This window comes from Poecilia latipinna, unplaced genomic scaffold (genome assembly GCF_001443285.1).
Source record: "Poecilia latipinna isolate Pla-1442-1.1 unplaced genomic scaffold, P_latipinna-1.0 Scaffold472, whole genome shotgun sequence".
Taxonomy (NCBI): Eukaryota; Metazoa; Chordata; class Actinopteri; order Cyprinodontiformes; family Poeciliidae; genus Poecilia; species Poecilia latipinna.
The window spans coordinates 291,583-302,629 of NW_015113088.1; the positions used below are offsets into that span (position 1 = coordinate 291,583).

At 39.8% G+C, this 11,047-nt stretch overlaps 1 protein-coding gene across 1 annotated transcript; it reads right to left on the reverse strand.

Annotated features, from left to right (window-relative positions):
* Positions 1-433: 433 nt before the first annotated feature.
* Positions 434-8,780, reverse strand: gpr142 (G protein-coupled receptor 142). Its single transcript, XM_015039450.1, has 3 exons — positions 8,600-8,780; positions 3,332-3,486; positions 434-2,352 (listed from the first exon to the last, which is right to left on the reverse strand). The coding sequence occupies exons 2-3, from the start codon at positions 3,468-3,470 to the stop codon at positions 1,406-1,408; spliced, it is 1,086 nt and encodes a 361-aa protein (XP_014894936.1). The 5' UTR covers positions 3,471-3,486; positions 8,600-8,780; the 3' UTR covers positions 434-1,405.
* Positions 8,781-11,047: the final 2,267 nt, after the last annotated feature.

The following is an 11,047-nucleotide window of genomic DNA, read 5'->3' on the forward strand; positions in this document are numbered from 1 at the left end:
CCTCTAGTAGCAGTAAATATCAAATACCTGTGGAGTGGAGAAGGGCATATCATTGGACATGGAGGTGAAGGCGCTTGCTCGTCAAAAGCAGGACAGAAGCCACTTTTGTCGAAGAAAAATATCAAAGATATACTGAATTTCTATAGTAAATACAAGCCATCTTGGGCCATCTTGGGTTCAATTGTTGACCTCGAGACATTTGATGCATGTCTTCCTCTCTCCTCCATCTCTGTACATTTCTGTCTGGAATCTGTCAATAAAGGACTCCAGAATGATTACAATCTTTAAAGAAAAATAAAGTCTGCTTGGGTACTGGCTTTATTTGTGTGGTAAGGAAATATATAATGTTACAAACTGCAACATTATCATTCAAGAAGGAGATAAAAAATGTTTTCAGTTCATTTAAAAATAAAAATTTAATGTAAAATGACTTGCAGAAAAACAAAACATCCAACATTTACTTCTGTAATGCATGAATAATGATAATAATAAAAAAAACATATTATATACAATAATAAGACACTTGAAAAATCAGGTGCGGCATTAAACCATAACAGTTTCAGGTAGTACGTTTAAATACAGTTATAACTGATGCAGCTTTCATGAGGCTTCACTGATCCAGTGCTCTTTGGTGAAAGTGGAAATGTACTAGCTGGCTATGCATGCACACGATCATGCATGCATGAAAAGCTGTGTTCTCCGTGTGTGCTTGTGCACACGTCTACGGCCGACCTGCACTTTGCTCGTGTTGGTTGGTGTCTCCACGGATTGAGGACTTGTTTACAGAGCAGGTCTTCACCCCTGCCTTGTGTGCAGCTTTTTCATTTCGTTTCACAGAAAATCTGCTCGTAATTCAAACAAGCAGATTTTGTTCCTGAGAGAGTGCTGTGGGGTACAATTTCTTTGCTCGATTGGCTTAATATCTGTGGTTCATAACAAACTGCTTACAAATGAACCGGTCACATTTCAGACCACCCTTTTTCATTTTCTAGACTTGCGTAACAACTGTAGTGACACAGCAGACTCATTTTTTACATTTAGCGGCAAGCGTGTGATTTATTCTATTATTTTCCTACCCTTGACGACTAGCAGATTGAAAAACGTGAAATTTCTACCAAATATGGAAAAGAAAAAAAACAAAACCACTTTAATTTTGTCAAATTCCTTGTTGCAAAGATAAATAAACAGCCGTTTTGCTTGATTTAGTAAAACAAACAACTCCAGGTCAGAGAAGACAAAAAAACCATGAAAGTTCAGATCGTTTGGAGCCCTGTGAGAGAGCTCCAGGGCTGACTGGCAACTGTCCACGACCGTGGCTGGAACACAGTGCTGGCCCCTGGGGTTTGATGTGCACCGAGACCGTGGGACGACGGGTGTTTTGGATTAATGGGAGGGAAACACCAGGTCACGAGGGCTTTCTGTTTCTGCGAGGTGACAAGGGGGTGGAGTCTCGCTGCGAGCGTTTGTTGTTCCCACTGTAGAGAGACGAGTTGGAGGCGTTGGTGGGGGCCTGCTGCTGGGGCAGAGGCCGGCGAGGGTGCAGCGGCCCCCCTCTGAGCAGCATGATGTCCCGCACGACGCTGCGGAAAGGCCTGCTGACGAAGCAGTAAAGGAAAAAGTTGACAGCCGTGTTGAGCATGGCCAGCATGTTGGACAGGTCGTAGGCCAAGTGGACACGCCAATCCTGGTGAACCGAGGAAACATACAGGTGGTAGATGACCACAACAGTCCGAGGAGCCCACAGAACTGAGAACACAGAGGTGAGCGCCAGCAGCATGGCCGTGGTTTTTCCTAGACGGCGCGGAGGCCCACGCTCCTCTTGGCAGGGCTGCTGCCTCTGCCTTATCTTCAGCTTGCGGATTATCAAAGAATTCAGCACCAAGAAGATGCTGCATGGCAGGAAGTAGATGATGGTAACATGTGTCCATATGAGCACTGCGTCCAGCGCTGAGGGAGGGTGGCTGTCCCTCCACACGTCTGACCACCAGAAGAAAGGTACGCCCGACGTAAGCGACAACACCAGCACCGCTGCAATGATCTTCCTGGCCCGTGCCGGGTAGCTGATCTGTCGGTGGAGCAAGGGGTGGCACAGCGCCACGTACCGGTCCACAGTAAGGGGTACGGTGGACCAGATGGAGGCGTGGTTGGCAGCAAACTCTGCAGCACTGACCACGTGCAGCAGGACGGTAGGGACGTCGCGGTGAAAAACAGCCGTCTCTAGCAGGAACCCAACAAAGATGATGAAGAGCTGGGAAAGAATATCTGAGCCTGTCACTGCTAAAAGGTAGTAGTACAGAGGTTTCTTGGTGCGGCATGCCAGTCTGCACAGGGCCACTGCTGTGAGGATGTTTACTGAAACATCAAACAAAGACAGAAGCAGGAATGTCATTATTTCAGCCACAGAGCAACAGTGTCCATCTACGGCCCTGTTGGCCTGGTGTCTCACATGTTTTAGTCAAGTTTCTTTTCAAAAGAAATACTCCTTTTGCATCGTTTCAGTTCATTGTAAAAAATATTACTGGTATGTTAATGGGTATATCACGTATTCATAGATTTCTTAGTGGAACGAAACTCCATATTATTCTCTGTAAATTTGCTTGTTTGTGGATTTCTTGCAGAGCGTATCTAAAACATTCAAAAGAAAATGCAGCATGGTGAAATACCTTAGTGCAACTACTTGACACAAAGCTGGTGATAACAAGTCTGTGGAAGTTAGCCTCTGTGGCAGATGGGTTCCACTAAGCACATAAATGCATACTAAGGTATTTTTGGTGTTTTACCGAATTGTTTTTAGGGAAGCTTGAAGTATTTGTGGATTTCAGCTTTATTTCTCATTTTCAAAAAAAAGGGACTTTCCCTCTGATTGGCTAAAAGTCAAACCCTTTCCTTGACTGTAGATTTACTTACCTTTGAGAACAATTAGTAAAGTGAACTCGGTGGTCACTGATACCTCTGCCTGTTTTTAGGATTACTGTAAATCTCCTTCAGATTGGTACCAAAAAATGTGTTTTACATAGGAGGAAGCAATGACTAAAGCACATCTGTCATATGCTTTTACCACATACCATGGGCTGGTATAAGCGATGCAGAAAAAAAAAAAATCTAACAGTGATTGGCTTTATTAATTAATTAATTAATATATTTGGCTAAGATCACAAATATGCTGTTGGTTCTTATGTTGGAAGAACCAACAGCACACATCATATGACCACCAGTATATCATCTAATTGACCCATTAGCACCAGTAATATGCCACTAATTCACTTTTCTATTCAATCTATAGTTATGCCTTTAATTTACATACGAACTGTGAATTAGACGAACAGTGTACCTGGTACTCCCACACAAAGCAGAACACTGTAGTAAATGACTGGAATGAAGCCAAGGACACATTTGGATCTCTGCAGCTCCTCGGGTTTTAGGTCCAGCTCCTCGTAGCTGGACGCTGTCACATTAGGCCAGTCGATCATGGCCTTTGTGCTTCTTCTGAAGAGTAACACACACAAAAAATACAAGTCAAAGAAAAATGAGTCTAAGTGTTAAAAAAACAAACAAAAACAGCATAAAATAGAAGTATAGATTATAGATTCTCTTAGAAGTCCTTGTAACAGGATCTGTTGGAAAATCATTTTTGAAGGCTTACTTTTAATATTTATTGTTTATAATTCACGTATAAAACAAACAAACAAAAAAAAAAAAACATCTGCTGTCTTCATTTTTGAGCTGGTAAAATGTAAAAGTGTGACCGACTCATTAGCTCATATAACAAGGCACTCTAAAACTGTCCTGCTGTCTCTACCTGACTTCTTCTGTTGCCTGATCTGAGCCACAAAGGGGAGCCTTTAGAGAATATGTAACAACCAGGCACATGCACATATACACATATGCAACATGAAACCTTTAACAAAAATTAGCTAAGTTAATCATTTTGGTCTTAGCTGTAAAAAGTGCAAAGAAGTGGAAGTCTTCTCTCTTGTCCCTGTCATGTCTTTCACTTAGAAAACTGCAAAAAAATTTGCATAAAATGCTGGTTTGTGCTGATGAGATTTCTGAAAGATCTCAGAGAAACATTGTTTGCACAGCCAAACAGCCTCACATATGAACAGTGTCAGTCAATGCACTCATTCAATTAAACTGCAGGTCCACAACAACAGATGGGGCTGACTCATTGACCCTATTAACCTCCTGTTTCTCAATATATACTGCTTTTTTCTTTCCCAGTTTGACCTTTTCACCTGAGTGTTGTTCACCCTGTCTTCATCAGCCAATCCAGGACCTGCTCTCCTAATTTTCTTCATTCATCCATGTCAACCAAATTTGGACTGTATTATCTCTCAGCCATGTGTGGACGCACAGCAAGTATAAACAGCACTTTAAAGTCAACACATTCATAAAAGCTTCCTCCTCTGATACGATCAGGGCAATCACCACTACAAGCAGTTTGTCGTATTTAATTAATGCCATCGTAGAGGTTGTTTATGTGCCAAAACCCCTGAACAAACACCGGAGGACTGGCACGTTTGGTGCCTGTAGAGGTAATTTGATAACAACACCGAGGGGCATCAAATTGCTTTGTGGATGGCTGCTTTATTTCATCTTGGCACCAGCAGAAAGGCCTGAACCAAACTGCAGTTATGAACATTAATGATATTCATGGCATATAAAAAGAACAGGTCAGCAGGAATAGGGCAGCTTCATGTCCTCTTGAAATTAGTTTCTCACGATGTGCAGGCATCCTGCAGTAGAGCCACTGGTCCTTAACTCTGAATCGATCCGGCTTTTCAGCTCCAAAAAGCTCCAATTCACAGGCACCGATGCTCAATATTTCCTCAAGACCTAAGGTTTCTTAACTGTTTCATTGCAAAGACCTTTAATGATTTCCCAAACTTGCTATGAGACATTTTAAAACTAAAATAATTTTTGCTAAGTCTTGATAGAGTTCGAGTTAGCTTTAAGATTTCACATGAAGCAGGAGTAATTTTGTTACAGTTTCCTGCATCTAACTCCTCTTTTTTTCTGACTGCATCATCCCAAAGCTTCAAATATGTGCAGAGAGACTTACTAACTGAAAGATGCTTATTCTTTGCATCTAATTTTATTGTCAGTGTGAAAAGTTTTGCCATCTGCTAGGTCAGAGGGGGGATTTCAATGTTTTATTAAATTCTGTTAAGTGAGCAGAATATAAAAGGGTGATTAAAAAAATGATCAAATAAGTTAAAACTCAGCGTTCAATGTTCACTTTGTCCACTTAGATCTACTCATCATCTGTGTGACACTGAAGGCCCATGGATCATTGTTGTATTAGTAATTTGATAAAGCTTTGGTAATTACATTTGACTTTGAGTTTTGGTGAAATTTGTTTCTTTCTTTTTTTGTTGCGATATGTATGCAGTTTGATGGAGGAGAGTTTTTTTTTTTTTTTGTGTGTGTTTGTGGTGGAACCTTTCAGCCCCAACCAACCTTACCCTTTGAGGGAAAGGTCATTTCCTTTTTCAATACCACTGTGTAAGTGATATTGAAACACATATAAACAGTGTCAGTCAATGCACTCATTCACCAGTACACAAAGTAACAGCCATAAAGACACCGATAAGCAAGCATGGTGTGGAAGAACTTGACTTAAATGTACACAGTTGGACATACACAACATGAAGTTCTTCAGTTGCACTGATTCGCTTTATAAAATAAAATCGTTATGATGCTGTGATCTTGCTATGTTATTTAAAGCAGAAAAAAAAGTAAAACAAGAATCGGTTTCTTTGAAGCATTTTTTTTTTTTTCCACGCAGAAATAATGTCTATACGGCTTTAAGAGACTGAACAGAGGAACATCTGCAAGGTCAGGAGGAAGGGACAAAAACACACTGAGACATTTACGTAACATTCATCTGACCAAAGCTCCAGAACATGACTTTCGGTTACTGTTTTGTCAAGACTGAACTCTCACAGAGACTTCAATCCGGGACCATAAATAGCTGCCATATCCCTGAAGTTTTGGAGGAAACGAGAGCTTAGACTCATTCCAGTTTCTTGCTTTTTTTAGGCAGTTTGTGTATCGATAAAAGCCTTTTCCCATTTCACTTTTCTTTATCTAATAGCATGAGATAAGATGTCCTGTTCAGTATTAATAGGCACACACGGCTCCCGCAGGAGGTGGAGTGTGTGTTTGCAGGGATACATCATCCCTGCATTGTGTGACACAAGGTGCCACAGTCTTACAAACAGCATGTGACATCTGCAGTCCTGCATGACATCCAGGATTTTTTTTACTCACATTTAAAATAGAAATCTTTCTGCCTGCTATCTCAACAGTAAAAACAAAGTCATTTAAGTTTTAGTTTTTGAAAATAATCAAAACGGATCAAATTATTTTATATGGTATGTCTGCAGCAGAAGTTGACTAAATTTCCGTCGTATTTTTTTTCTTAATTATTATTATTTTATGCACTGCTTTGCAAACAAATTTATGCTCTTTACATTTCTTCACATTAAAACCCCAGACTACTAATCGCAATTGGGAAGTGGAAGGAAAATGACACAGGGCCCTCGAAATGTCTCCTGCAATTCCTGTTTCAGGTAATATAGACAGAGTCAAGACAAATTATATAAATTCCAGTTTGATTTTAGATATAAAGTGCAGTGAGGCTCAGTTTTAGTCTGACAGTTGTTATATATATATTTTTTTAAAGAATCCAAGTTGATTGCATCTAGCCACTGACTCTACAGCTATCCCTCCTCCTTAACGAGCATCAACAGTGGACAGTTGATTGCATGGCGTCATCAGCTTACAGCAATTCTCCAGTAGTACCAGACTCTGTGCGAGAAGCCATCTGCAGTAACCAAATGGAGGTTTGAGTGGACAAAGTACGCACAATAAAAACTGTGACGAAGTGGTCTAGGAGTATTTTCTATGAGAAAGCAGAAGCTCCTGTAGTAGCTTCACTTAGGAGATAACTACAGCTAAGCATACAGGGTTGAGTCAGTAGTAAAATCTATTCCATGAAGAGCAAAATACAGATAGTTAGAGGCAGGGATAGCCCCATCAGGTGTTTTATACTGGAGTGAGACAGGGTGAAAGTGAGAAAGACAGAGCTAAGTGGATAATCTGTCGAGAGGGAATAAGGTAATAATTGCTCAGCTAACTCCAGGAAGGTAAGACAGCAAAATAGAAACAACGAATGACATGTAAAGTCTATGACGTGAACAAAACTGAGACAAAAAAATGAAGTCAGTGACGGCGATGACCACAGAATACACATTTAGAGTGACTAAATGTGGTGAGTCTATGTTGACTGCACAAGATTTCATTTATGTGAAAATGTTTTAAAAGTTAGTAGCTATAACATACAAAATATGACAAGCTGGAATCCTTAAAGATCTGTCTAAAATATTACTTTTCTCTTTATCCATTTATCCAAGAGTCCTGTCGCTCATCAGAAAAATACATTTTGGAATATTTGCATCTCATTATGAGCAAGTGTCCCAGCAGAGTTTATGAATAAAAGACTCTCTCTACATTTGGAGCTTAGTTTGAAGACGTTTACTAACTCTCAGCCTGTGAAGACACCTGATCTGTTTCCTCACGCGCCTCGGCTCAGGACCAGAAATGAGAAACATGATCGAGATGAACGAGAAGGTCGTGAGGCTGCTGGCTAAACGTGAGGCAAAAGACCTGCAAACTCTCGTGGTGATCAATAATCCTGCAGACCAGCCAAAATCTCCTTTATCTCAGACGTTTCCCTGGCACCTTCATTCCCGAGAGTGCTGCGGATTCTGGAAGGAGAGATCGACCATTCTCACTCCAGGTGTGTTTTACTATGTCATCCTTCAGGTGGCTAAATGTGTTGCACAGGCAATCAAACGACTCAAAGTCTCAACAGAATCATCTCCACCTCTCAGCAGATGAGTGTTTGAACAGATGAGCTCCGTCAGATCAGTGGGATGGTCCTTACTGACAGAAAAGTTTTTCTAGAGATGCAGCTGGAGGCTGCAGGACGCGGCTCTGCAGGGGGGCTTCGGAGCCCAGGATGACGAACCAAACTCTGCCTGCACGCCTCTCAATTATTCATCACCTGAAACAACAGTGCTTTAAGACATTGTGTGCTCCGAGCCTAACTGCACAGCAGCTGGTGTTTTACATGACAACAGGACTCATGTCTGTAAGTGTTTTGGAGGAAAGTAAAATATTTATTTAAGTATTATGGAGAGAAGAAGAAGAAGATGAAGTCCTGAGAAAATTAGCTGCCAACAGATGACAGTGGGAAAAAAAAAAATGTCTGTGCAGATTGGTTACTGAGTTGGATGCCAAAATTTTGACCTGCGGTTGGAGCGCAGAAGATGAGTGAATCCAGAAGTACTTCCTGACACCAGATATGATGATGAATGGGTTTCAGGAAAAAAAAATGTGGGGGTAAAATAACAAGAAACTAGTTCAAGTCAACTTTTAAAACTGAGATAATGCAGACCTGCTTTCTTGAGAAACTTATGATTCGAAAATTTCTCCCAATCCAGAAAATCATTTAAGTGTAAAAGCCCGGATTGAGCTTAAAAATGAATATTTTAAACATTTATTAGCATGAGTTTCCGATCTGCTGTCTTACCTTCAAATCCAGTTTTCAGGGTGTTTCTCTCCTCCTGGATCACAGCAGGTCCACTTTAGCGTCGCTCCCCCCCAAATGCTCCTTCAGAGTCTCTGCTGGATGACCAGTAAGGAGACAAGGAGGAAGCTGAGGAGGAGGAGGAGCAGAGGAGTCCAGGCAGCTGGTACATCGCTGCAACAACTAAAACTGAGGGAGAGGAGAGAAATGAGGCAAAAGAGGAGCGAGGGAGGGAGGAGGAGACTGATGTGTGAAGAAGGAGGGAACGGATCTGATGAAGTGGAGAAAATGAAGGGAAACCACACTGAGCCTGACAGGGGATATAAAATGGTCATTTTTCATGCTCATGGATCTAATGGGGATTTAGTCTGAAGTGTTTTCATGCTGGAAAAGTGACAAAATAAATAAAGTCAGAGCTTTCAGACCAACTCTGCAGCCAAATTCTAAATTATATACCAACCTCATTCAGCTGAATTATACAACACTGCTGAGAAAAAATGGAGGTCTGACCAGCAGTAATTTGAGATGGTATTCATTCTATTTCTTTTTTTTTTCTTATTTGAATTCTGATTAATCATGATTCTTAAGAAAAAAAATGAAAGAAGAAGCAATACAAATGAGCCATTTTCCCACTTGTACTTTTCTTATATCTACCCTCCAATATAACTTTTTTGGATTTATGGAGACTGTTTTTTTTTTTTTATCCTGTGGTTTGTGGGTGAACTTGCTTGGACAGTTTGACCTGAGCAGGTTGGCTGTTTTGAATCAATCTCTTCCATGTACTGAAATTGCAAATTTCTAATTGTTTTTTTTAAAACCTTTATAAACTTCTAATCTGCTGCAAAATTCTTTCTCAGGGCCTCAAAGAACTTTGTCAATCTTACCACAGTGTTCATTCACCACATCAACAGTCAGGAGCAGACTAAGTTAAATGTCTGAGGTATAAACAAGGCAAACCTCCTTCAAAATGATGTATATGTGTAATGCTAGGTGTTTTAAAGGGAGAATACATATGGGAGTGTCCGTATTTGTTCCTCACGTAAACCTTCTAATTACATTTTACATAAAAAATATGGATTTTTTTATTTTCAGCATTGTTAAAGCTGACATTAAATATCCAGATGTCTTTTCTCTCTAATTTCAAAACGCTTTCCCTGCTCTTACTCATTTATCCTAACATCAGATTATTATTTTCTATTCAAGTTGACTTATTTTAAGCTATTCTGACTCATGCCTGTATGTAACACCAGAACTGTAAGGCATCTCCATCTCAGAGTCAGGTTAAGTTGAGCAATTGCATCATTGATGTCAGAGGGAGAAAGACAATCTCAGTTCAGTCTTACTTGTTTACTTGTTACTTGTTTTTTTTTTTTTATCTTTACATTTCGCTCGATCTGAACTGATATTTTCAAGAGCATGCCATTTTACACAGCTTTTAATATTACCATATATTTCTCAAGGTCAGTTCCTCTCCATCTCCACACATTTTCCTCCCTGCAGTCAGGTGTGTAGGAGGCTAGAAGATTACTTCAGTGTCTTCATTTCCACTTGCACCAGCTGTGTATCACCGATCCCACCGGGCTGAGTCATCAGTGTCCTTCTCCATATTTATTTATTTGCTCACTTATTTAATCAGTCAGTAAATCTGTTTTGTTTCTAAGGCAGAAGTGATTAGTTACAGGAGCCACACAAATTCAAAACTTCAAAACGAAATGGTGACCTTTAGAAAACTTCATTTAGTGACAGAAAAAACCCCCAGCAGCTTAGTATACAAACACAGAAAGGTCTGTTTGCTAAAATAAATGTTAAATGCACAATAAAGTAATTAAATTCATTTGGCAGCATTAAAATCATCTGGGTGTATCAGGATGACGAGCAGAGCTGGGGGCTCATCTTTTACTCTGAGCAGAGCAACAAGATGTTTATTATGTTGTCTCATTTTTTCCGATGTTTGCAGTCAGTGTTGCTGTTTTATTTAGGATTTTTGCTTTTGTTTATTTTGATGCAGCACAGCATCAATTTAATAGAGAACTTCTTCCTCTGTCCTCCTCATCCTGCTTTATATTAAATCGATATCATTATCACAAGCAGAAAAAGTTTTATTTTGGGCAAAATAATAGAAAGGATTCCGTTACATTTGCTGCAAAAAAATATCAGAGAAATCTTTAAATCTGAAAAAATTCTATGAACTAAAAGTTATGCTAAAAGAAAGAAAAAAAAAAGGTAAACCGTCCGATACCTCAAAATAAATTTATCATAAACTGGAGAGGCTATCCCATCATTATAGGAAAATATTATCCAGTAAATAAATAAGTAACTTGATATTTTTGGTATATTTTAGTTTATTGCATGTTGAACCTCACCGTAGTTTCATTCAATCTATACAATTTACATACAATCATTTAGAACTATACGACTTAGAAGCCTTACAATCAGAGAAAAAAATGATGT

Coding starts and splice junctions, on each gene's coding strand:
- gpr142 (XM_015039450.1), bottom strand. CDS start 3,470: ATGATCGACTGGCCTAATGTGACAGCGTCCAGCTACGAGGAGCTGGAC. Junction 2,353..3,331: donor GCTTTGTGTGGGAGTACCAG/GTACACTGTTCG, acceptor TTGATGTTTCAG/TAAACATCCTCACAGCAGTG.